This window comes from Euleptes europaea, chromosome 17, assembly GCF_029931775.1.
Source record: "Euleptes europaea isolate rEulEur1 chromosome 17, rEulEur1.hap1, whole genome shotgun sequence".
NCBI classification, from domain to species: Eukaryota; Metazoa; Chordata; class Lepidosauria; order Squamata; family Sphaerodactylidae; genus Euleptes; species Euleptes europaea.
Genome location: NC_079328.1, coordinates 48,643,196 through 48,669,107, shown reverse-complemented (window position 1 = coordinate 48,669,107; position 25,912 = coordinate 48,643,196). Strand labels below are relative to the sequence as shown.

General features: G+C 48.9%; 1 protein-coding gene and 1 non-coding gene across 3 annotated transcripts; both read left to right on the top strand.

Moving 5' to 3' along the window:
- Nucleotides 1-1,738: 1,738 nt before the first annotated feature.
- On the top strand, nucleotides 1,739-25,323 carry KIAA0513 (KIAA0513 ortholog). Of its 2 annotated transcripts, XM_056862212.1 has the most exons (12): nucleotides 1,739-2,136; nucleotides 8,953-9,052; nucleotides 11,267-11,340; nucleotides 12,329-12,399; nucleotides 13,413-13,614; nucleotides 14,372-14,412; nucleotides 14,818-14,902; nucleotides 15,991-16,068; nucleotides 16,551-16,580; nucleotides 22,315-22,395; nucleotides 23,866-23,960; nucleotides 25,222-25,323. In XM_056862212.1, the coding sequence occupies exons 1-12, from the start codon at nucleotides 1,781-1,783 to the stop codon at nucleotides 25,269-25,271; spliced, it is 1,263 nt and encodes a 420-aa protein (XP_056718190.1). In that variant the 5' UTR covers nucleotides 1,739-1,780; the 3' UTR covers nucleotides 25,272-25,323. The 2 variants fall into 2 exon arrangements, with proteins under 2 accessions (XP_056718190.1, XP_056718191.1); XM_056862213.1 differs by lacking the exon at nucleotides 16,551-16,580.
- On the top strand, nucleotides 13,990-14,061 carry TRNAA-AGC (transfer RNA alanine (anticodon AGC)). Its single transcript has one exon. It is a non-coding gene; the product is annotated as a tRNA-Ala (tRNA).
- Nucleotides 25,324-25,912: the final 589 nt, after the last annotated feature.

The window sequence follows — 25,912 nt, the reverse complement described above, 5'->3', positions numbered from 1 at the left end:
CAAAGCTCAGCCTTTGGATGCCAATAATTCTGTGCTCATCTGTAAAGTTTCACTTGGGTTGGAATATCTCCAGATCCTGGGATCTTGCCCAGAACTAATTAATCCACTTTGGCGCTAAATGACAGGGGAACGTAAAGGCTTTTTGAAAACAGACCCAGGAGGTACTGTTCAAGAAGCAGGAGCAATACCCGCCTTTGAAAAAAAGAAGTCTAAATGTATAACTGCAATCCGTCCTTATTTTTTAAAAGTGGTCTGATGGATCCTAGTCATGGGAGATGCCATCTTGAAGAAGTTGTTTCTAAGTACCCTGTAGCAGTCCATTTGGTCTCTTTCTTGGCTTAATTGTGTTAAACAAATGAGTTTTGCTGGTCCCCGGAGGGAGGTTTCGATCTGTATTAAACTTAACTCATAAGTTAATGGCTCTTCTGAGTGGCTGGATGCCCAGTTGTGTTTCTCATCTCTTCTGGGAAGATGTTCTTGGACCTGGAATAATCCCTGTGGCATTTCTGTGTCTCCCACAGTGTCGGCATGCGTCTGTGTGCAAATGCCCCCTGCATTCTGTTCTCAAACCTCATCCCCCCCCGCCAAAAAAGGTTGGTGAAGGTATCTTCACCTACTTTCTAAACAGTGACCCTGTTGCTAAAATAAGGAAGACCATGGTTTCAAAGTTAACTTAAATTCTCCATCAAGAAAGGAAACATAATCAAATAAAGTGAGGATGCATTGTATTTCCTGGAATGTGTTCTGCCTCTGCTGGCCCTAGAGAGAGAGAAAAGTCTCTGAGAGGGAAACCCTGCTTGAATACCACCTGGTATTTCCCATGGGGTTCCCAGTCTGGATTTACAGCTGAGAATCTTGTTTCATCAGATGAATTGGAACCATGTCTGCCATGATAAATAGTGGTGGTGGCAGAAAGTGCCCTCAGGTTGCAGCTGACCTATGGTGACCCCATAGTGGGGTTGCCAACCTCCACTACCTCCAGGTACTAGCTGGAGATCTCTTCTATTACAACTGATCTCCGGCAGATAGAGATCCGTTCACCTGGAGAAAAGGGCCGCTCTGGCAACTGGACTGTATGGCATTGAAGCCCCTCCCCAAACCCCACCCTCCTCAGGCTCCACCCCCAAAATCTCCAGGTATTTCCCAACCCAGAGCTGGCAACCCGACCCTGTAGAGTCTTCAAGGCAAGAGAAGTTCAAAGGTGCTTTGCCACTGCCTGCCTCCACGTCACGCCCCTGGACTTCCTTGGCGGTCTCCCATCCAAGTACTAACCAGGGCCGACCCTGCTTAGCTTCCAAGATCTGACGAGGTCATCCTAGCCTGGGCCGTCCAGGTCAGGGCCTTTGTGGATGCCCAGTATTAAATTGTGCAGTGAAATTGCAGGACTTATTTTTATATTAGGTTTTTATCTCTCCTTTCCTCAAGGCTGGGAGGTGGTTTCCTGCCATCCTTTATCACAACAGCCCTGTGAGGTATTAGGCTGAGGGAGTTTGACTGGCCCAAGGTCACCCTCTGAGCATCGTGGCAAGCGTGGGCATTTGAACCCTCCCTTGAAAGAGTTATTCATGCATGTTATTGAATCACGATGCCTCATGTGTTTCTGTTTTTCAGCTACCTTGAGAAATACAGGACGAAGAAGCATGGCTGCTCCATAGCTGCCCCAATCCCAGAATCCTCTTTGCTGCTTGACTAGATGGCCTCCAAAGTCCCCTGACAGGGAAACCAAGCCACAGTCCGCAGTGCCAATTGATGCCACACCACCACCCGTTTCCTTGGAACCATGGAGGCCATGGACGTACCCGTGGGCAACCTCATTGACTTTGACTCCGAACCTTCCACCACCGACACGTCTGAATCCGTCCCCCTGTCTTCTCTCCCTGCCCCTGACGGCAACGGGTTGCTGGACCACCTGATGGACGACGCGAGTGCCGTGGCCGAGGAGAGCGATGCCACGGAGTCTGCGGACAGCGAGAATGACACCACGGACTCCCCCACCCACCACAGCTGGAACAACCACCGCCGGTCCTCCTCGGAGTCCTACTCATCCAATCAGAGCACAGAGTCCGCCAAGGACGAGGTGACGGCCGAAAACCGGGAGTTCATTCGGCAATATGTGGAAAAGATCTTCACCGGCGGGTGAGTGTTTGAGCAACGGCATTGACTTACAGGGGAGGGGCCGTGGCTCAATGGTAGAGCCTCTCCTTGGCATGCAGAAGGTCCCAGGTTCAATCCCCGGCATCTCCAGTTAAAGAGACTAGGCGAGCAGGTGATGTGAAAGACCTCTGCCTGAGACCCTGGAGAGCCTGGTCTGAGTAGACAATACTGACTTCGATGGACCAAGGGTCTGATTCAGTATAAGGCAGCTTCATGTGTTCAGGTGTTCAGGTGCATTCTGGGATTGTGGAGGGTGCTGTAACCCTCTAACTCGCATCTTGCAAATTAGTGACCCCAAATATCTCCTGTGTGGGATGGTGGCAAGTGTTGTCAAGTGACAGGCTACTTATGGTGACCCTGTAGGGTTTTCAAGGCAAGAGACGTTGAGAAGTGGTTTGCCATGGTCTGCCTCTGTGTAGTGACCTTGGACTTCTTCGGTGGTCTCCTGTCCAAACACTAACCAGGGCTGACCCTTCTTAGCTTCTGAGATCGGGTGAGATAGGCTTAGCCTGGGCCATCCAGATCAGGGCAGAGATGAACAGAGGTGGTTTGCCACTGCCTGCCTCCATGTCACACCCCTGGACTTCCTTGGTGGTCTCCCATCCAAGTACTAACTAGGGCCGACCCTGCTTAGCTTCCAAGATCTGATTTGGTCTGGGCGGAAAGTGGCATAGGCATCTTTAAAATTGACTTTCCAACAATCTCGGTTTAGGGGACCTTAATACCAGATCCCAGACTGCCTCTTTTAGCTCCAGGATATCTTCTAGGCAGGCTTACTGGTTCCAGAATGGAATACCCAGTCCTTGGACTCATTGAGAGTTTGAGGTGGTCTGCACTACACACCTTCAGAAAGTCACACATGCCTCTACCTGGCTACGAACCCAGGGCTGATGCCAGGCCAGAAACACCATGTTGGTATTATCCAGCTAGGTCTTGCTGGTACGTATCACTGGAGCCAGGATGCTGGGACTGATGAGAACTGGGTTCAGGTCCCTATGTGCCCCCTTCAAATGACTCTTCCTTTTCTCCTTTGCTGCCTCCTGTATTTGGAACTGCTGTCACGAACACTTGCAAGATTTCACATCTCTTCCCTCAATATCCACTTTTTCCATAAGGCCTTTGGCGCTTCCCCTTCGTCCCTTTTTCCTACTGAAGCTGGCATGGACCCTGATTCTTATCCCTGTTTAATCTGGCCTCCCCTTTCCTGCCCTTTGCTTTCCCCCTTATTTTAGCCAGTGATCTTCTTGGAGGACAGGTGGTCTATTGTCTTTAATCGATAGAGCAGGTTTCCCTGACGTAGTGCCTGTGGGCATCTTGGCACCTACCGACATTTTTCTGGTGCCGGCCAAGTGTTTTTAGAAACTGAGAGGTGGCGAGGGGGTGCTTTTGCCCAGCTGGACTTCTGACTGGCCATTGGGGATTTGGAGTGGCTGTGCAGATTTTTTTAAAAGAATATTGCTTTGGCAGCCGCTGCCACCACACCACAAGGGTCTTCACTGAGCGACTGGAGGTTGCAAAGCCCAGAGCGTAGCCGATGATTTCCACCCGGCAGTCTTGACTTTCTTTCCTGTCAAGGAGGGGAAGTCGCAAGAGGGGCCGTCTCTGGTGGCGCATCGTCTCCCTTTGAGTAGCCGAATCTGAGTCCCCGGCCTCCCCCTCAAGTGTACCTGCACGTGCCGTTTCCTCTCCAGCTGGGATGCCTGGCACAGTACGTCCCCTTCTGACTCCCTGCCCCCGGCATCGTCTGTCTGTCTGAGGTGGAAGCAACTGGAGAGCCGCACCGCAACACTTTGCAGAGGAGCTTTGCTTTCCCTTGCCTTTTCTTTCCTTTTTTTCAGGGCATCCTGTGTTTAGGAAACGGGGGCTGCCAGATAGGTTAAGGGGGGGAGGGGGCAACTACTTGGTGCCCACTCCTCCTCCTCTGGCTCTGCAGTTCCCCTTGTTTACCAGCACAAGATCTTTTTCTCTTGGGGGGGGGGCAGCTCTCCATCAGGCTGCAAGTCACGTGAACCCGGGAGCCAGGCGGCTTGTTTTGATCTCGGCCGTGCTTCTCCGCAGCACGGAAGATGGGATTGAGTCTGATGGGGGAACGGCGGGGGGGGGGGGGGAGAAATCCTCTGCTTTCCTCAGGGAGGGCCAACTAAGGCTGCGGGGGGGATTTATAACCCCCTCCCTGGTTGGCAGTGCAGCAGGTACTTCTTTCTAGTGCCAGGCACAAAAGCCACATTAGAAGGATAGAGCAACACACCAGCCAGAAGCCACGGAGTAGCCTGCATCTCTCCCCCCACCCCCAATATCAGGACTCCTTTGAGATAGAGTCATGAGCCACAAATAGATCGAGTGCTTCATTTAGCCAGGGCTGCTTTATGCCCCCTCCCATGGTTTTCAGGGCAGAAAGTGTGACGCTGGCTGTGCAGAATTCTTCAATTTTCATTTTAAAAATAATGTATTTTTGAAAATAATATATATAAAAATTTTCTAACAGTTAGAACGGTTCCTCAGTGGAACAGGCTTCCTCGGGAGGTGGTGAGCTCTCCTTCCCTGGAGGTTTTTAAGAAGAGGCTAGATGGCCATCTGTCTGCAATGCTGATTCTATGACCTTAGGCACTTCATGAGAGGGAGGGCATCTTGGCCATCTTCTGGGCATGGAGTAGGGGTCACTGGGGGTGTGGAGGGGAGGTAGTTGTGAATTTCCTGCATTGTGCAGAGGGTTGGACTAGATGACCCTGGTGGTCCCCTCCAACTCTATGATTCTATTTGTGGTCCTTCCTTTGCCAGGGGTGCGGGTGGGGGTCATAATATGTCTGGAATTTGACTGCAAAGTCCAGGTGGGCATCTTTATGAGGCTAGGTCGAGGCTGGAAGAGTGGTGACCTGGCATAAGCCAGAGCACAGGGCCGGTATCATGTCAGGTCTTATGCGGAAATTACTTCAGAGTTCTTCAGCAAGAAGATTGGATCTATCCATTGAGTCCCCTAATAAATAAATAAATAAATGCTGATTTTATTACCTTAGCCAGTTCATCAGAGGGAGGGCACCTTGGCCATCTTCTGGGCATGGAGTAGGGGTCACTGGGGGTGTGGGGGGAGGTAGTTGTGAATTTCCTGCATTGTGCAGGGGGTTGGACTAGATGAGCCTGGTGGTCCCTTCCAACTCTTTGATTCTATCATTCTCTGATTCTGTATTGGGGGGTGGGGGTGGGCAGAGCTTTACTGTGTGCACAAGGGTTACAAAAACCTCGACTGACTCCAAAGAGCAGGCTGGGGTGGGGGGTCTGGGGTGGGGTCTGTGTAAACCGGTCCTTTTTCAAAGCCACAGATTTGCCCTAAGCTGATTTCTTGGCATCTAAAGGGAGAGCTTGGCAAATCCAGAGCAGTTGCTTAAATTGTTCTGGACGGCCACTCTCGTTTGCCTGCCCCCAGGACCAATCCAGAAGTCCGTGCGAGAGATAAATAAAGCAGAATATTGTGAAAAAGCAGTAGCAGCTAGAGGGTTTAACCCAGGCTCAGCAAAACAGGTTGAAATTGTACTTTGAGCTGTGAAGTCAATAGGTAAGTAGGTGCAGGAAGACCTTAAGGCAGGACTTCGCTAATTTGAGACAGAGTTCAAGGTGTGACTGTTTGGAACATGTGCAGAGTGCATTTTCTTCCCATCAGAGAATCATTTCCAGCCCATTCCTTTCTGGGATGAGGGGGCCAAGCTTTCCAGATAAGCCTTCTAGGCAACCTTCTAGGAGTTCAGCGCTTCTATTTTAATCTCTGGCTTTCACAAACTGCTGATTCTCATCTTGTTTCCTGCTTGTGGAACGGGGATCTCTGTGCTGAACAAAACAGGAGTCCAGTGGCGCCTTCAAGACTGACAACATTCATTCCAGTATGAGCTTCCATGAGACGGAGCTCACTTCTTCTGATGCAGTGGGAAGAAAGAAACGCTCTTGCCCCCTTTTTAAAGAGAAAATTACAGAAGGGGAGGGCCCTTTTTGGAGCGGTGGACTCTAATCTGGTGAACCGGGTTGGTTTCCCCATTCCTACACATGAAACCAGCTGGGTGATCTTGGGCTAGGCACAGCTCTTTTAGAGCTGTCTCAGCCCCACCTCCCTCACAGGGTGTCTGTTTAGGGGAGGGGAAAGTGATTGTAAGCAGTTTGATTCTTCCTTAAGTGGTAGTTAAGTCCATCCTTCTTTCTCTTACCTGAGAATATATTCAATTTGCACTTATTGCACTTACCTGAATGTTAGCCTAATTTTGCTGTATTTTTTTGTTGTACTGATGTAACCCAGCATTTTTATCCCCTTGTGTGGCTTTACAATAACAATAGCTATCACGGCTACTCCACTGGAAATACCTGTGCCGTGCCACAGAAGGGCTGGGGGTGGGAGGGGGCATGGAGTTTGCAGGAAAACATTCATAGCAAGCTCAGAGGCGTAAAAGTCTGTCGTTCTGGGTAAACCCTGAGAATGCAGAGTTGATCTTTCCTCCATCTCCATCCCCGCGAATCCCCGCAAACCACCTGAGTGCCGTCAGTTGGTTGAGGGAAAAAACCTTCCTCCGCTGTGCACGGCTTCTCCGTGAGTCATCCATCTCCTTGGAGTGAACAGTTGTGGCCGCGGGGGACTTTGAGGCTGCATCACCCAGACGCAGCGCAGAGGCTGCTCGGCGCTCTTATAATTCATCTAAATTTGGCAATTCAGCCATGAGTCACCCGGGCCCCAATTAACATGATCGAATGTCAACGCTGGCCCAGCGCGTTGCGTTTCCTTCCTCCCCGCACTGCAGCATGGGCCCATTTGGGTTAGGGAACGTTCCCTGCCTTCTCGCACTTTGCACAACCTCCCTTTAATGGCTTGAAGCTGCCACAAGGGAGGGATGACGGGAATTCTGCCTGCAAAAAGAAAGCCGGGCCGAGTGGGGAAAACAGCAGGCAGGGCGAAACCGCTCTCGAAAAGAAGGCTTTATTGTGTACGCTCTCTGTGAAGTACCTCGGTGTGCGCCTTGATCTCGAAAGGCAGCTGGAACAGCTTGCGTGGGATTATTTCTCCTGGGAATATGCTTCTTTCTAGTATATGTGCTGCCGAAGCGAGCACAGGAATATGCTTCTTTCTGTCTTCCTTTTAATTCTGCCTTGGCCTGTTTCCCAAGCAAGGAGTTCCAGCCCTTCCCACGTTAAGGTCAGCACTAAAACGGCAGTTCGGGTGTCTTTGTTGCCCTATTGGTACAAAAGAAGAAGAAGAGGAAGAGTTGGTTTTTATATGCCGACTTTCTCTACCACGTAAGGAAGAATCAAACCAGTTTACAATCTCCTTCCCTTCCCCTCCCCACAACAGACACCTTGTGAGGTAGGTGGGGCTGAAAGAGCTGTGACTAGCCCAAGGTCACCCAGCTGGCTTCATGTGTACGAGTGGGGGAAACAAATCCAGTTCACCAGATAAGCCTCCGCTGTTGAGAGATTCAAAACAGATAAAAGGAAGTATTTTTTCACACAACGCATAGTTAAATTGTGGAACTCCCTGCCCCAGGATGTGGTGATGGCTGCCAGCTTGGAGGGCTTTAAGAGGGGAGTTGACATAGTCATGGAGGAGAGGGCTATTCATGACTACTAGTCAAAATTGATACTAGTCATGATGCATACCTATTCTCTCCATGATCAGAGGAGCATGCCGAATATATTAGGTGCTGTGGAACACAGGCAGGCTGGTGCTGCTGCGGTTGTCTTGTTTGTGGGCTTCCTAGAGGCACCTGGTTGGCCACCGTGTGAACAGACTGCTGGACTTGATGGGTCTCGGTCTGATCCAGCAGGGCCTTTCTTATGTTCTTATGTTCATGTGGAGGAGTGGGGGAATCAAACCCGGTTCTCCAGATCAGAGTCCACCGCTCCAAACCACCGCTCTTAACCACTACACCACGCTGGCTCTCCACATCATATCTCTTGTTAGGACCAACCAAAATGAGATCCAGTGTAGTTGTTTGGGTGTTGGACTAGGATCCCGGAGACCCAGGTTCAGATCCCTACCCTGCCATTTAAGCTTGCTGAGTGAACTTGGGCCAGTCACACGCTCTCAGCCTAACCTACATTGCAGGGTGTTTGTTGTAAGGATAAAATGGAGGACAGGAGAACTATGTCAGCCACTTTGGGTTCCCGGTTGAGGAGATAGGTGGGGGTATAAATGAATAAACGACTGAACAGGGCACGCTTTCAAGTTCACCAGAACTCCTTAGGTAGTTTGGTCAGCTCTTTTCCTGCTAAGCAGGACACCCTGCAGATATCACCTTGCTTGAAACAGCTGGTTCTGCTGCACAAAGAGGAAAGTGCCAAGGGTCTTCTCCAAGTCCCTCTCCCCATTGACTGCAGAGCTCTTGTCTCAAGGCGAAAAGACAACCCCCCCCCAGCCTAGCTGACACACACAGTCACAGAGGTGGTTTGCCATTGCCTTCCTCTGCAGAGTTTTCCTTGATGGTCTCCCATCCAAGTACCGACCCTGCTTAGCTTCCGAGATCTGACTATACCATGTCACCTTCCCTCCCTGTGTTGTTGATAATAATAGGAATAGTTATTAATATTCTGTTGTAATAATAAGCTGCTAATAAAACAAAAATGCTGTATAATCCTATTGCTTGGTGAATTTGTCAGAAGTGAGGATGAGAGGGAACAAGATCTTCCTTAAGGTCATCTAGCGGAGTCGTAGTTGTAGCAAGATTTGAACAGGGAGCTTCCTGGCTCATTTTCTCCTTTTCTTCGTTGCACTGGCATTCAGCTTTATGCGTCTGAATCTTTTTGTTTTGTTTTGTTTTATGATTCCAGAGAGGAGTTTGACCAAGAGGAAAAGGCAAAGTTTGGGGAACTCTGCAGCGGGGAGAATGCAAAGGGCAGGGAATGGTTTGCAAGATACGTGAGTGCTCAGGTAAGGAGATGCGTGGAGCAGAATCGCCAGGTGGTGGGGGTCATGTTCTCTGAAGGCCCCTCATGAAACCGGGGAAAGGGCTCTAGAATATTATCCCCCTGGAGACCCAGGTGGCCGTTTGAAGATCTGTTAAAACAATTATTTTCTGGAGGGCCTTAAAGGGGGGGACTAAATTATCCCCGAAGGTTTACTTAATATGTGCCAGGATTCACCCCCCCCCCCGGGTTTCTAGTGCATTAATGCTGTATTGGGGGGGTGTCTTTGGTACTTCCGTTGCTCATTAAAAATTTTCGTTAGTGTGGGTTGTGCCCTCGGGTGCCTTTTTAATTGTTGTTTGTTTTAATTGTCTTGCTTTTGATTGTATGGCTTAATTACAGTTAAGTTTTATGTAAATGTTAATTGGTTTTTTAAATATCTGATGAAGGGAACTTTGGCCGTTTATGCTTGGTAAATAGCAGCGCGTTCCAGGCTGAAGTGCCCCACATATTTCTTTTAATTTCTTCACGCTGAACCCTCATTCCGGACGTCACTGTGAAGCCGGGGCATACCTGCTTCGCATTTCTTAAGAGCCCCTTTAACGCGACCTTTTGTCTTTGCTCCGCCCCCGCATCGAAGCATTCACATGAAGAATCACAGCCTTGGTTTAGCTATGCAAACGTCTATGGCTAATGGCTATGCAAATGAAGGAGAAGGCGAGTGTGGGGGGGGGGACTTTCTTCTCGTGCATCGGAACCGTGAATAGTCATTTTAAAGGTCGGATTTTTAAAAAGGAGCTTTGAGTGAGCAACAAAATCGACCCTGCATAAATGGCCTTTCACGAAAGCTGATACCCCCCCAAATCTTGTTGGTCTCTAAGATACTGCTGGACTTAAATCTTGCTCTTCCACTGCAGACCAACACGACTACCCTCCTGAAACTGTTTTTTCCCCTTATTGTAAGTCACTCTGAGAGCCAAACTGTACATCACGATTTTTAAAGAGTTGGGTATGAGTTCCCCCAACCCAACCCATGTTCCCCTTAGCCACACAGCAACTATGGGGAATGACTTCTTTAAATTTAAAAAGGACAGCCCAAATGGGCTCAGAATGGCACCTTGGGCGGAGAAAAGGCTTCCCCCCCCCCCAAGCCATTTTCCTACATGAAAATCATACTGGGGGGAGTTATCTCCCCAATTTTGCTGTTCCATGTGAAATATCTGTGCACACAGAGTGGCAACATCGGTAAAATACCACCGCCGCATGGAATTTTCATGCAGGAAAATGGCTTCTGCCACCCCGTTCCCCCTGCAGTTCCTTTTCCAGCCCTTGGAAAAGATTTTTTAAAGAAGATATCCCCTGCAACTGCTGTGTGGTTGCAAGAAATATGAGTTGGGTTCAGGGAACCCAGACCCAAACTTTTAGAAATTGTAACATGTAGTTCAGCTCTGAGTGACGGGTAAGGTATAAACCAAATCCATAAATAAATGCTCTGACTCTCATGAGCCAGCGTGGCGTAGGGGTTAAGAGTGGTGGTTTGGAGCGGTGGACTCTGATCAGGAGAACTGGGTTTGATTCCCCACTCCTCCACATGAGCGGCAGAGGCTAATCTGATGAACTGGATTTGTTTCCCCACTCGTACACATGAAGCCAGCTGGGTGACCTTGGGCTAGTCACAGCTCTTTCAGCCCCACCTACCTCACAGGGTGTCTGTTGTGGGGAGGGGAAGGTGATTGTAAGCCGGTTTGATTCTCCCTTAAGTGGTAGAGAAAGTCGGCATATAAAAACCAACTCTTCTTCTTCATGACTCACTCGCACAGATGCAAGAGCTGCTGCCAGTCTGAGTAGACAATACTGACCTTGATGGCCAAGGGTCTGACTCAGTAAAGGCAGCTTCATGTGTACCTCTTACCGTGTTTGAATTTCCTTCACAAGAGAAAGAGCAGCTTCTCCACGTGAGCCGTTCCCTGCCGTGATAGTCTTCCACGTGAAGAGTTTTCCCACACACCACCCCTGCAAGGGGTAGCATTCAGACAGGCAGCCTTACAACCTGCATCCTGAAGTTTTCAGTCCAGGAAAACCTTTACCGCTTTTCTGCGGAACAAACGCATGGGCCCTGAGATTCCTTCTTGTGCTCTGTGGGGAAGTCCTTGCGCAAGAGATAGCATCATGTTCTGTGCAGGATATTTTTGGTACCAGTCAGGGAAAAAAACGCTCTCTGCCATCTGTGTTTTCACAGCGCTGCAACTCCAAGTGTGTCTCGGAGCAGACCTTCTACCGGCTGGTGCAGTCTTTTGCCGTGGTGCTCTTTGAGTGAGTAACTCCAGACATGAAAAAGGGCTCAGTTGTAGCAGCAACCCGGAGAATCCTGCAGTACAAACTGGTCCTGCCTGCTGGTTCTTACTTGCTTTGGCTTATGCTGAGCAATGGACATCTCTGCAGCGCTGAGGTGCTGATGGTGGTGGTTGATGGTGGTGGTGGAAATTGCCGTCGAGACACAGCTGACTTATGGCAGCCTCATAGGGTTTTCAAGGCAAGAGACATTCAGAGGGGGTTTGCCATTGCCTGTCTTTGCGTGGCAACCCTGGATTTTCTTGGAGGTCTCCCATCCAAGGACTAACCAGGAGTGACCCTGCTTAGCATCCAAGATCCATAGGGTTTTCAAGGCAAGAGATGGGCAAAGGTGGTTTGCCATTGCCTGCCTCTGCACAGCAACCCTGGACTTCTTTGGTGGTCTCCCATCCAAATACCAACCAGGGCTGACCGTGTTCAGCTTCCGAGACTCGACAAGATCAGGCTAACCTGGGCCATCCAGGTCAGGGCAGAGACAAACAAAAGTGGCTTGCCATTGCCTGCCTCTGCATAGCAACCCTGGACTTCCCTTGTGGTGTCCCGTCCAAGTGCTAACCAGGGCTGACCCTGCTTGGCTTCTGAGATCTGATGATATCAGGCTAGCCCTTCACCATCCAGGTCAGGGCAAGAGATGAACAGAAGTGGTTTGCCATTGCCTGCCTCTGTGGGCTGACCGTGTTCAGCTTCCGAGACCCGACAAGATCAGGCTAGCCTGGGCCATCCAGGTCAGGGTAGAGACAAACAAAAGTGGCTTGCCATTGCCTGCCTCTGCATAGCAACCCTGGGCTTCCTTGGTGGTCTCCCATCCAAGTACAAACCAGGGCCGACCCTGCTTAGCTTCTGAGATCTCACAAGATCAGGCTAGCCTGATCTGTCCAGGTCAGAGTTGATGCTGTTTTATAACACCATCTCTTTTCATATTATTATTCTGCACCTTTTACCCATTCAGGTGTTATCAAATGGATGACTTCAGCCCTGCGAAGAACCTGATGACCATGTGCTTCACCTACTACTATATTGGTAAGAGACCGATTCCTTCAGCCTTTTGAGTACCTCATCTTTGTTCATAACACACCTTCCCCTCTGGATTAACCTTCCCCCATCTCACCACCTGATGTGTCAGGAAAATACTTTTGTCTGCAAAAGGGTGGCGCTTATCTTGAGGCCTAGGATCTTCGGAGGAGAAAAAGGAACCTCGGAATGGCCTCTAGGAAAAGGGTATTCAGTTGCTGGCCAGACTGACGTTTTTGTTCTGCAGTGTTAGAGAATATGGTAGTAAACACCTCCAGTTTTGTTGAAAGGATTTATTTGTGGGGGGGACCTATACAAGTTCTTGGAAGCTGATGAAATATCAGAATGGTCATGAATGAGATGTAGCTTTGACTTCCCTGTTTTTAACCATTTCTTGTTTTTAAATCTCAGTTTCAATTATGAGGACTGGAAACTGGCAATAAAAAGGAGTTAAAATTAGGATCTGTATGGTATTGATCTTTAGGAGATATGAACATTTGTTAAAAGGCAGAACCAGCGTGGCTTAGTGGTTAAGACCAATACCAATACCAATTATTGGTAATTGGTATTGTTAGTGGTTAAGAGCGGTGGATTCTAATCTGGTGAACCGGGTTAGTTTCCCCACTCCTACACATGAAGCCTGCTGGGTGGCCTTGGGCTAGTCACACTCTCTCAGCCCCACTACCTCACAGGGTGTCTGTTGTGGGGAGAGGAAGGGAAGGAGATTGTAAGCTGGTTTGTGACTCCTTTCAGTAGAGAACATTGGGGTATAAAAACCAACTCTTCTTTATCTTGCTGTTAGAGGATGTAGTTCATACCGAAGATTTCAGATTCATTCTCCAGTTAAAGGACCTCCAATACCAGGTGTTGTGAGAGATCTTGCTCTGCCTGAGGCCCTGGAGAGCTGTTGCTGCTCAGAGTAGACCATTCGGAGTCAGAAGGACAGATGGCCTGGTGTGAGGCAGCATCCTACGTTCAAGGCTTCTGTTTCTGATCCTTTCTGTGCTGTCGTCTTCTGGTAGGCAAGCTGCAAGCCCTGCCCTCCGAGGCCAAAGAGAAGCCCGCCGGCAGCATCGATTCCTACCTGAAGTCCGCAAACAGCTGGCTGGTGGAGAAGAAGGACATTGCAGAGCGGCTCCTGAAGAACACCAAGTCTGAGAACATGAAAGGCTTTTTTGGAAGCTTCGAGTCCAAGCTGAAATCTCCCATGGCCAAGAAAAACGAGTGAGTCTTACATGGACACATGAAGCTGCCTTCCACTGAAACAGACCCTTGGTCCATCCAAGTCAGCATTGTCTACTCAGACTGGCAGCATCTCTCCAGGGTCTCAGGCAAGGGTCTTTCACATCACCTCCTTGCCTAGTCTCTTTAACTGGAGATGCCAGGGATTGAACCTGGGACCTTCTGCATGCCAAGCCAAGGCTCTACAACTGAGCCACAGCCCCTCCCCTGAACTCACCCTTGGAGTTCAGCATGGCACCCCCTGTTTATCCCACAGCAACGGCTGGCAAGTTGCTTGGGTGGCAGCCAGGACACCTCCTTTTCCCAGCTGTCTGGGGCAGCTTGTGCTAGATCACACCTCTATCTCACTGAAGGGGAGGAGCTGTGGCTCAGTGGTAGAGCATCTGCTCAGCATGCAGAAGGTCCTGGGTTCAATCCCCAGCATCTCCAGTTAAAAAGGACCAGGCAGTAAGTGATGTGAAAGACCTCAGCCTGAGACCCTGGAGAGCTGCTGCCAGTCTGAGTAGACAACACTGACCCTAATGGACCAAGGGTCTGATTCAGTATCAGGCAGCTGCATGTGTCCATGTGATCCAGAATGACTCCCGCCACTAATTCCTGTCTGGTCAGAGAGGCAGAGAATCTGCTCTTTTCCACCAGGATTGTGAAAAGAGTTGAGTCTGGGTGGGGTGGGGAGGGCTGTTCCACATTTGGCCCGTGCTTTCCCTGCCTAATTGGCATCTGTTTGTATGTTTTCTAGGGATGGTGAGGAGAAGCCAAAAGAGAAAATCCAGAAATCAGGTAAGCGCAGCTGCTGAGGCCCTGTGTGAGGGTGTTTAAAAGTGTGTATTCAAAATATTCTCAATGGTTCAGGCTTCTGGAGATCGGTGCAGGGTAAATCCTGGCTGTCATGCTGAGATGAAAGGCTGTGGCTCAGTGGTAGAGCCTCTGCTTGGCATACAGAAGGTCCCAGGTTCAATCCACAGCAGCATCTCCAGTTAAAAGGTGATGTGAAAGACCTCTGCCTGAGACCCTGGAGAGCCGCTGCCGGTCTGAGTAGATGATACTGACTTCGATGGACCAAGGGTCTGATTAAGTATAAGGCAGCTTTGTGTGTCTGTGTGTGTGTGTTGGGGGGGGGGCTGCTTGTTTTGTTGATGTGTGTGTACAAAAGTCTCCTTGACCTATTCTTACCTTCCCTTGCAGTTTCTCTGTACACTCCTGAGGAGGAGGAAGAAAAGATGGGGGAGAAGATCTACCTGTACATGCACCTGAAGCAGCAGCCCATCTGGTAAGGCCCGGCTGCTCACATCTGGCACATCTGGGCAAGAGCCCAGGACCCCCTCATCTGTGGGTCCCCCTCATCTGTGGGGCTTGGCAGCACCTGGGCCTTTCTAGCCCATTATTCCCTTTAGGCAATATTTGCACACCTGGTCAAGGTCCTGGGTATAGATTTTCAGCTATAGTTATTGTATAAAAAATAGAGTGCGGTCAACAGAGTTCTTGGGGCATGTTTTAACCAAGGAAAGGCAATAAAGCCCCAAGCGCAGCAAGCGTTGACTAAAAACAGCAGTCTTATAATGTGTTATTTGCCATCAAGTCACTTCTGAACCCTATGAATTAATGTATTTCTTCACACAACGCATAGTTAAATTGTGGAACTCCCTACCCCAGGATGTGGTGATGTCTGCCAATTTGGAGGGCTTTAAGAGGGGAGTGGACATGTTCATGGAGGAGAGGGCTATCCATGGATAGTAATCATGATGCATACCTATTCTCTCCAGGATCAGAGGAGCGTGCCTGTTATATTAGGTGGTGTGGAACACAGGCAGGATGGTGCTGCTGCAGTCGTCTTGCTCGTGGGCTTCCTAGAGGCCCCTGGTTGGCCACTGTGTGAACAGACTGCTGGACTTGATGGGTCTGGGTCTGATCCAGCCTTTCTTATGTTCTCAATGTTCTCCAAAATGTCCCGTCATTAACAGCTTGGCTCAACTCTTGCAAACTTAGGGCTGTGACTTCCTTAATAGAGTCAATCCATCTCATGTTGGCTCTTTCTCTTTTCCTGGTCCATTCCAACTTTTCCAAGCATTAAAAATAGTTACCTAAAATATGCTAAACACAAACCTGCGTTGCCTGTATGTTGGACAAGGATCTTGGATTCCGGGGTTCAAAGTCCCGCTGGTACAAAGCTCACTGGGTGACCTTGGGCCAGACACACGCTTTCCGTCTGATCTAATCCACGGGGTGGTTGTTGGGATAAAATCGGGAAGGGAGACTCATGTGTTCTGGCCAGAGCTCCTTGGAGAAACGGCGGGATAGAAGCGTACTAGATTTCGGCTGACAAATCCCCAGCACCCGTTCTTCTTCCTCGTTTTGCAGGCATACTCTGAGATTTTGGAACGCGGCTTTCTTTGATGCAGTCCACTGCGAGAGGCGGAAACGGTCTCCTACCACCAGGTAGGAGTCTCGCTTCCTTTTGGGGGCCTGGAGGGGTGGGTCAGGAGAAGGCGGTCGGATAAACTGCCTGCCCGTTATATCTGTCAAAGCTTCCTTTTGACCCGCTGAGATGTCAGCCAGCGCTTTGGGTTTCACATCTGCTGATTGGCAGGAAAAGCTCCCTGAGCCGAGAATTTGGAACTTTCCAGGCACTCCAGAGAAGGCTTGGCCAAAGGTTGATTTTGCACGCAGCGGTTTGTTTTGATAGGGACATCCAAGAGGGAGATGGGGTGAGCACAGGTGAGGGGAGGGAGGCCTTCCCCCCCTCGCACTCTGTGGTGTTTTGGTGGAGAGGGGTGGGCGGAAACTAATTTCTCTCTCTTTCTTTCTCTTCCGGTTTCTTCTCTTTTTCTCTTCTCCCATGCTGTCTTTCTCTCCACCCATCTTTCTTGCATGATCTTTAACATGTCACCTCCTGTTGGCTCTTTCTGCTGCCGCTCCAGAGGGAATGCTGGAGAGGAAGAGGAAACCAGGTGTGTCTGTCCGCATTTTCTTGGTTACTTTTCTTCTTCTCCTTCTCCTCCTTAATGGTAACTCTGCCAGCCTGCTTTGGGTCCAAAAATGTGACTCTGCAGTTGCAAAGCAATGTGTCTCCTGCATGACAAAAACCCCATTAGAGGGAAAGCGCTCTGGTCGAAGTCAGGATCTGAACCCAGGGCCTCGTTTTCAGCTAGAGCCAAACAAAAAGAGGCTGGAGGAAGATGAATGGAAAAGTGGATCCAAATGCGTACATCATCCAGCTACAGAACTGCTGAGAAAAGTCATTGTCTGCATTTTGCTCACATGTACAGGGCTGGATCCCAGACTATGAATATGAATATATATATAAATTTATTTGCGGTCAAAGACTAATGAATACATATTGTATGTAGTAACCAACACACAACATAATATCATATAAAATAAAATATAAAAACTTATCAGATAAAACAGATTACAGTGTGATAGTTTAACTATAAGCTCTTTCTTACACATAAAACAGTCATCAGAATCAGATTTTGCAGCGTCTTCGGTTGCTGCTTCAAAACCTGCAAAACGTATTTGAACAGATGAGACGCCAGCCCTATTCACAAGTTACAGTGAACGCACATAAGGTTCACCGACAGTGTACACTTGGATCTTTGTGCGTTGAGCAATTATCATGTTACAGTCAGTGCGTGTACAGCTGATACAAACCCCACACTTATCTGGGCACTGAACGCAGGTTGACTCTTTATTACAAACAAGACGTACGCATGTAAAGGCAGGATGTGTCTGCATTTGCTGCAATGAGTGAACCTTACTGAGATGTAAGCTGTAAGGTGTGCATTTGTGTCTAAGTATGCCCTGTGGCACTCAAAGCCTCTCTTTGCTTGCTCCCAGCCCTCTTAAACATTATTGTCTGGCTTCAGCCGAAATCTGCCTTGCTGACAACAGCCAATCCCACCTTCTGGATGCTACGCAGGTTGTATTAAAGTTTGCTTAAGCGCTGTCTAAACCCTGCAAAATCTTGGGTAAAAGTCCTTAGAGAATTTGGTCTCATCAAGCATGGTACGTTTTTGGACGCAAAGAGGCTTTTTCCAACTTATAAAAGGTTCTAGATGCTATACTCCCCCCGGTTCTTCTGTCCTCTCTTGTCCCTTCCCGGATTTTCCTTTTTGCTCAATGGCCCTGCCGAACCCCCCCTCTCCTCCCCCCCTTTCCATTTCTGTCTGACCATCTGAACTTAACTATATCTGCTGTCTGGCTCTCCCGCTCCCCTTCCCCTTGTGACTATCTGCTTGGCTTCGTGTTTTGTTTCCCTGTCCTCCCGTGCGGATGAATTTCTCTTTTGATGCTGTCTGACGGAAGGCTGCTCTTTGCATGCACTTCAAGCAGCAGCTCCAAAGGGGCAGGCGGAGAAAAACCCCTGCAGGGCATTGGATTGTTTCTGGACCTGCCCAGGTTGCAAAGGATGGCACTGCAGGACGTTACCTCCATGTGGCGAAAGGGAAGGTCAGCTACACCAGCCAAGGAAGCCGCCTTACCGTAATAGACCAGGGTGGATCAGCTGGTATTCCCTGACCTCTTATAAAGATTTCCAGGTCAGGTTTTATGCATTCATCTGGGCAACAGAGGGATTAGGCTCCGAGCATGTGCAGCCTCACCTGGGCCCACCTGCAACCTCACCTGAAGAGGAGAAGACTGAGAGGGGATATAATAACCATCTTCAAGTACTTGAAGGGCTGTCATATGAGGGTGCCGAGTTGTTTTCTGTTCCCCCAGAAGGTTGGACCAGAACCAACGGGTTGAAATTAAATCAAAAGAGTTTCCGTCTATGCATCAGGAAGAATTTTCTAACAGTTAGAGTGGTTCTGCAGTGGAACAGACTTCCTCGGGAGTTGGTGAGCTCTCCTTGCCTCTAGGTTTTTAAGCAGAGGCTAGAGGGCCATCTGTCAGCAATGCTGATTCTATGACCTTAGGCAGATCATGCAAGGGAGGGCATCTTGGCCATCTAGTGGGCATGGAGTAGGAGTCACTGGAACTGTGTGTGGGAGGTAGTTGTGTAATTCCTGCATTGTGCATGGGGTAGGACTAGATAACCCTGGTGGTCCCTTCCAACTCTATGATTCTATGTTCAAGTTGGCCCCCATGAATTTCCTGCCACCCTCCGATTTCCCACCCGGGGCAACTCCTTCTTTGCCATTCCTCTCGCCTGCCTTTCCTTTCCTCTGGCTGCTTCTCCTCCACTGACTTCCTTCTTCCTGTCCTTCCCTTCTTTTTCCTTTTCCTCCTCTTAACGTGCTTAAACAAAAAGTTCAAGTGTCTGAGATGTGATCCTCAGCAAAATGGTAGAGTCCTTCCCGAACTGAGATCGTACAGGCGGAAGATGGTATTTCCTAACGCTTGTGCGCACGCGCAGTTCTTGCCTTTAGAAAAGCAGTGCATTAGAACCTCGTTGTTGCCTTGATGTGCTACTGTGATGTATGAAGGGAATTTTTTTTTAAGCTTCTGGGGCATTCAGAAATGCTGCCTCTGTCTCCCCTCTGGGTAAACGCCGTTTGCAGTAGCCCATGACGGGCGCCGTCAACTGATTTTGCTGAACATGCTGCTGGACTCTAGACCTCCGTTCTTGGTTACACTTAACACAAATCCACATAATTCTAGTTGGGTTTAAAGGTCTTTAGCCCCTTTCTTGAATTGCTCCTCTCTCAAGACCCTCCAGTGCAATTCTCGAGTAGAGGGCCCAGTGTTTGGAAACTTCTACAAGTACATATGAAGCTGCCTTATACTGAATCAGACCCCTGGTCCATCAAAGTCAGTATTGTCTACTGAGACCAACAGCGGCTCTCCAGGGTCTCAGGCAGGGGTCTTTCACATCACCTACTTGCCTGGTCCCTTGAACTGGAGATGCTGGGGACTGAACCTGGGGCCTTCTGCATGCCAAGCAGATGCTCTCCCACTGAGCCACAGCCCCTCCCCTAACACATGAAGCTGCCTTATACTGAATCAGACCCTCGGTCCATCAAAGTCAGTATTGTCTACTGAGACCAACAGCGGCTCTCCAGGGTCTCAGGCTGAGGTCTTTCACATCACCTACTCGCCTAGCCCCTTTAACTGGAGATGTCAGGGATTGAACCTGGGACCTTCTGCAGGCCAAGCAGTTTCTCTACCACTGAGCCATATCCCCTCCCCATGGGTTGGGGGGGACTCTCGGAAACAAAGCAGCAGCAGCATTGAGGGTACATGGACTTCTAATTCCTTCCCCCTTCAAGTCCGGCGTGAGGAGAGAGTTCAAAGAAGAGCAAGAAGAATGTTGAGTGTTGTGGGCTGCCGTCCACTTCAAGAGTGGCTGAGAAAATACCAGGAAACGCCATCCGAAAGGGGGAGAGAAAACATGAACTCATGAACGCATGAAGCTGCCTTATACTGAATCAGACCCTTGGTCCATCAGTCAGTATTGTCTACTCAGGCTGGCAGCAGATCTCCAGGGTCTCAGGCAGAGGTCTTTCACATTACCTACCTGCCTAGTCCCTTTAACTGGAGATGCCGGGGATTGCATTATACAGGTGCAAGAGGATGGAGAAACAGAAACAGAAGGCACTTATCTATCTGTAATGAAATAATAGGTGAGGGGCCGGCATGTGTTGGAAGGCAACCCTAACTTCTTAACGAAAACAGGGAGGATGTTATAAGTCTTGGTGTTCGGCTGACCTGTGGAACTCCCTGCTACCAGAAAGAGTAAACACCTAACATGAGAACTATCAGTAGCTGATAGGGTGCTTCCTGTATCTCTAACACATAGTGCCAGGCTGCTATAAGAAATGCCTGGAGGCTGTGGGAGCAGAGTGTAGAGTTAATAGCCCTGTAGCGGTAACTCCATAGGAATCCAGATGTCTGCCCCCCTGTCACAACTGGGACGCATAGCCCAGATAGTCAGTTGGTTCGAGTTCAATAGGGGAAGTGCAGCTGTTGCAAGATTTCCTCTGACTGTTGAATGGGTGTTCATGGACAGTTGTGCTTTCTTTATATCTCAATGCAGCTCGTAGGCCAGTTTTCATTAAAGAACAGTCAGACGGTCAGGGGACCTAATGAAAATATGAAAACCTCAGAGGAACAGGGCAATCCGGATGCTGGTCAAAGTGCAATTTTCTCCTTGTTAGTCGCAATTGTGCATCAAATTAAAATAATTAAACCTATTTGCATGCATCACGGAACTGCTCCATGTTTGGGGAAACCCTCTGCTGTCTGCTTTTACCGTCTGCTTTCTGCTGCTATGGTGGTTGAAGGAATTTGGTCTCTGGCTACTTGCTCGTGGCCAGGCCTGGTGCCAGAGTATGAACCGGCTTGCCCAGAGGTTTTGATCACAGCATGTAAAATCTGGACCAGAACTGCTCAGTTCAGGGTTGAGCAGCTTCTTCAAATTTGGGTTCTTATAAGTTTTGCTTCTAAAGAAGTTGTGAGCTGGGGCACTGAGGAGTCTTGTGTGTGTGTGTGTTTTCTCCCTCTCCCAAAATACTAGAACTCGAGGGCATCCAACGAAGCTGATGGGCAGTAGATTCAGACAAAATGAAATAACTTCTTTATACAATGAGTAATTAAAATATGGAATTTGCTGCCCGAAGATGTAGCGATGGCCACAGGCATAGACGGCTTTAAAAGGAGATTGGCCAGATTCATGGAGGAGAAGTCTTTCAGTGGCTACTAGCCACGGTGACTAAAGGGAACCTCCATGTTCAGAGGCAGTCAACCTCTGAATCCCAGTGCCAGGAGGCAATGTCGGAAAAGGCCTCAGCCTCTATGCGCTGTTTCTTGACCCTTCAGAGGAACTGATTGGCCACTGTGTGAGACGGGATGCTAGACTCAATAGACCACTGGTCTGATCCAGCAGGGGTCTTCTGATATTTTTATGTATCCCCGCTCTACTCTGAACACAGCTTCTGTGGTCTTTGGAAAGCCACAGTCACTCAGCCGCCTTCTTTGAAATGGGAGTAGGTGTGGCCTACCTCACAGGACTGGCGTGGCCAGAAAAAGAGAGACGCCAAACCACTTGCAAATTACAAAACTGCTATTTAAATAGTAGGGGGTTTGCTCAGTTTTACAAACCAAAAAATCACGATCAGGTTATTAGAGAGAGAGCAAGCAGAATCGGAACAGGCGATCAGTAAGACTTCTTTTCTTTCCTTCCCCCCACCCCCCGCCACTGCCTCCCTGGCTGCATGAATGCTTCCCTCCCTTTTTGCAAAGCCTGTCTGAATTTATAGATAGATTGTGTGTAGAAGGATTATGTTGATGGCTGAGGTTCACAGATACATGTCCTATTTGGAGAGAAAAAGAGAAATCCATTTAGAGATTTTGGCTGCTTTGCAAGATCTGAAAGACGCCGCAGATGCAATGCATTCAGCTCATAAAATCAAGCAAATAAATGCAAGGCAGATTTAGGGTTTTGGCTTTTTAATTCTTTGTGGCTGTAATGAGAGAAGTTCCTGCATATAATCTGCAGTTGGCAACAGAAAGCCCACGCAACAAACCTGGCCTGGGGGCACCTGCCATTCGTGGTCTGCTGTCCAGTTTGGAACAAGAGGGTACTGACCAACATTGTGCATACTGTTACCCCAACTCTTTCCTATTCTCAGCAATGTCTACTATCTTGGCTGAGACTGAATAAACACACACACCACACACACACACACACACACACACATACATGTGTGTTGTGTGTTGATTTCCGGCTTCATCTATTTTCAGGGAGAAATGGTGCCACATGACTCAGGAAGAGCGGGACGACAGCTTGCGATTCAATGAGAATATCACCTTTGGACAGCTGGGGTAAGCTCGGAAGGAACAGGAGAGCACACTCGCTTGCAAAGAGCACCTTTTTCAAACCACCTCTGGTCACATGAACACATGAAGCTGCCTTAGACTGAATCAGACCCTTGGTCCATCCAAGTCAGTATTGTCTACTCAGACCAGCAGCAGCTCTCCAGGGTCTCAGGCAGGGGTCCTTCACATCACCTACTTGCCTAGTCCCTTTAACTGGAGATGCCGGGGCTTGAACCTGGGACCTTCTGCAGGCCAAGTGGATGCTCTACCACTGAGCAACGGTCCTTCATTGGATGCCCCACCCTGCTGGCTACATTGACTGATGCTACATAATCTGCCTTGAGACTCAGCAAGAAAGGCAGACTACAAATAACTTAAACGTATAGTCATTTGAAATAACAAAACAGGTGTTGCTCCATACCCCTATTACTACAAAAAATCTAAATTGGAGAAAAATATTATACCAAGCAAAACAATCTACGGAGACAAAAAAAAAAGTCAGCATTGAAACACAAAAGTTACCAGCAGAGAGGCAAACAGTAGAGAAGTTGTCACTAGCTGGGACTCCATAAACGGCCTCCGTCTTGGACGGCCTCGGGTAAGCCAGTAGAGTCTTATGAACACTGCTGCGCCTTACAGCATTGGTGGAAGAGTCACTGAGTTAATACCACACTTTGAATTCTTAATGCATTCTTTACATATTAGGATTTTAAAAGGAACTTCTGAAATTTCACTCTTGGAGGCAAGATCTGAGTCCCTTAACACCTTAAAGACCAACACAGTTTCCAGGATATAAGCTTTCAAGAGTCAAAGCTCTCTGTATCTGACGAAGGGAGCCTTGACCCTTGAAAATTATACCCTGGAAACCTTGTTGGTCTTTACGGTGTTTCTGGACTTGCAGAGTGGCATAATGGTTAAGAGCAGTGGAATCTAATCTAACCGGGTTCGATTCCCCACCCCTCCACATGAGGCCAGCTGAGTGATCTTGGGCCAGTCACAGTTCTCTCTGAACCCTCTCACCCTACCTAGAGAGCCAGCGTGGTGTAGTGGTTAAGAGCTGTGGTTAGGAGCAGCGGACTCTAATCTGGAGAACCAGGTTTGATTCCCCACTCCTCCACATGAGCAGCAGACACTAATCTGGTGAACGGGGTTGGTTTCCCCACTCCTCCACATGAGGCCAGTTGGGTGACCTTGGGCCAGTCACAGTTCTCTCCAAACTCTCAGCCCCACCTGCCTCACACGGTGTCTGTTGTGGGGAGAGGAAGGGAAGATGATTGTAAGCCAGTTTGAGTCTCTTTAAAAGGGTAGAGAAAATGAGCATATAAGAACCAACTCTTCTTCTAACTACTGCAGACCAACAGGGCTACCCACCAGAAACAGTCTTATTCAAAGCAGAACGCTGGTCTGAGCAGACCTTTGGGCCTGATCCAGCAAAGCCTTTCTTATGGTCATTTTGTGTGTGTTTCTCTGCTGCAGCACCTTCACCCATAACATGCTGGCCTTTGGGCTGAACAAGAAGCTTTGTAATGACTTCTTGAAGAAGCAGGCGGTCATTGGCAATCTGGATGAAGGTAGGAGTAGGGATGGGAGATCCTCTCTGTGTGTGTATTTCATGCTGAGTCAGCTCCAGGAGGTGGAGGCGAAAGGAAGGAAGAGGAAAGAGGGACAGAGGTTTGGGGACCTGGGAGCGGCATTCTGGGTTACTTGGCTTTGCTGTAGACTTCTGGCGGAACCAGGTGGTCCAAAGGAGTCCAAGAAGTGAGGGATTCTGTGGCACTACCGTGCAAGCAAAATACTCTCTCTCTCTCTCTGTGTACATCTGCCTGCTCACAAGTACTTACATTGGCAAGGCAACATATGGCCACCCAAGTTAGTCATTTTAATGCATTTTTCAGCGTTGCGTTTCCTGCTGTCTGAACCACTGCACGTGTACTTCCACATTGAGGTCCAGATTCCCAACTGCTCTAAACCTGCAAGGTTTATATCATGTTAGCAATCCTGATTTGCCACCCGCCTGTAAAGTTTGGGAGGAGTTGTTCTTTTTTGGTACTACTTATGGATAAAAAAGATCTTCCCACAAAGTTTTTTGAAAAGTTTGCAGCCTGGTGCCCTTTTAGCAGCAATGTACTTTTTGCAGTGGCAGCTCAAATCATTTTCGTGCCGGACTTCCTAAATGGCTATAATATAATTAAGCAATGCTAGGAACTTTGATCATTTTCGTATTTATCCTCACAGTAATTGTAGGGTTAACTTTTTCATGCCTGTATTTTTTTCTGCCTTGCTCAATAAAAGGAATATTTTCTTATCTCAATAAAGGATGAAAGTAAAACAGCAAACACTCAATGGCACCCCCTGGTGGTAAAACGTATCTAAGGTAAAGGTCCCCTGTGCAAGCACCGAGTCATTCCTGACCCATGGGGTGAAGTCACATCCTGACGTTTACTAGGCCGACTTTGTTTACAGGGTGGTTTGCCAGTGCCTTCCCCAGTCATCTTCCCTTTACCCCCAGCAAGCTGGGTCCTCATTTTACCGACCTTGGAAGGATGGAAGGCTGAGTCAACCTTGAGCCAGCTACCTGAAGCCAACTTCCGTTGGGATCAAACTCACGTCGTGAGCAGAGCTTTTGACTGCAGTACTGCAGCTTACCACTCTGCACCAGATTTCTGTGTTTTATTTGTTATTCAGAATCTGTTGCTTCCCCTAACAGTCAGCCTGACCCTTATTGCATGCAGCTTGTTGAGTGTTTCCTGTCCTCGGGAGACCCTCCCATCACATCTCTCCTAAACTGTAGATATATCCATCCGCAACCCCCATTGTGTCTTCCCTTTACAGAGCAGTACAAGCTCCTGAGCGACCACATCGAACAAATGGCCACCGAGTAGCAACGCAAGCTGGCCTGCTGCGTCTGGGAATTGAGCGCGGAAGCCAGCGAGGGTGGACGGGTGGAAGAAGCCCGCCTGGGACTGCTGGAAAGCAAAGATGGGCTTTTAAACAAACAAACAAAAAAAATAACCAACCTACTGCAATAAACCTGCATGATCATCATCCAACTGTGTAGAGCTGCACTGGGCAGCCCATAGATGTTAGGAGCTCGGCCATCCAAGACTCCCGCCTGGTTTTGTTGCCGCCTCCTTTCCTTAAAGCCTCCTCACATCGAACTATCTGAATAGTATTCCGGGGGAATCTTCTGTCCGGGAGGCAGACAGAGCAAGTAACTGCAGGAGATTGTGTAGAGGGGGGAGGCTGGGATTTTGAGTCCACCTCCCCTGGCGTTGTGGCCAAACTTTTCTCACTGGCTTGTGCTGCTCCCTTTTCAATAGCAAACAGCTGGTTAGCCTGAAAATGTGTGCGAGGGACGGGGAGAAAGGGTAGCCATCTCCTCTGGAGAAAGCCAGGGCTTCAGAAGACAAGGTGAGCTGGTGCAGTTCTTCCTGGTAGAAGAAGGCAGTGGGGATTGTTATGTGCCCTGGGTTTGGAGACTCTGTGGGGCGAGTCCAAAGGGTGGCCCCACTTGCAACTGTTT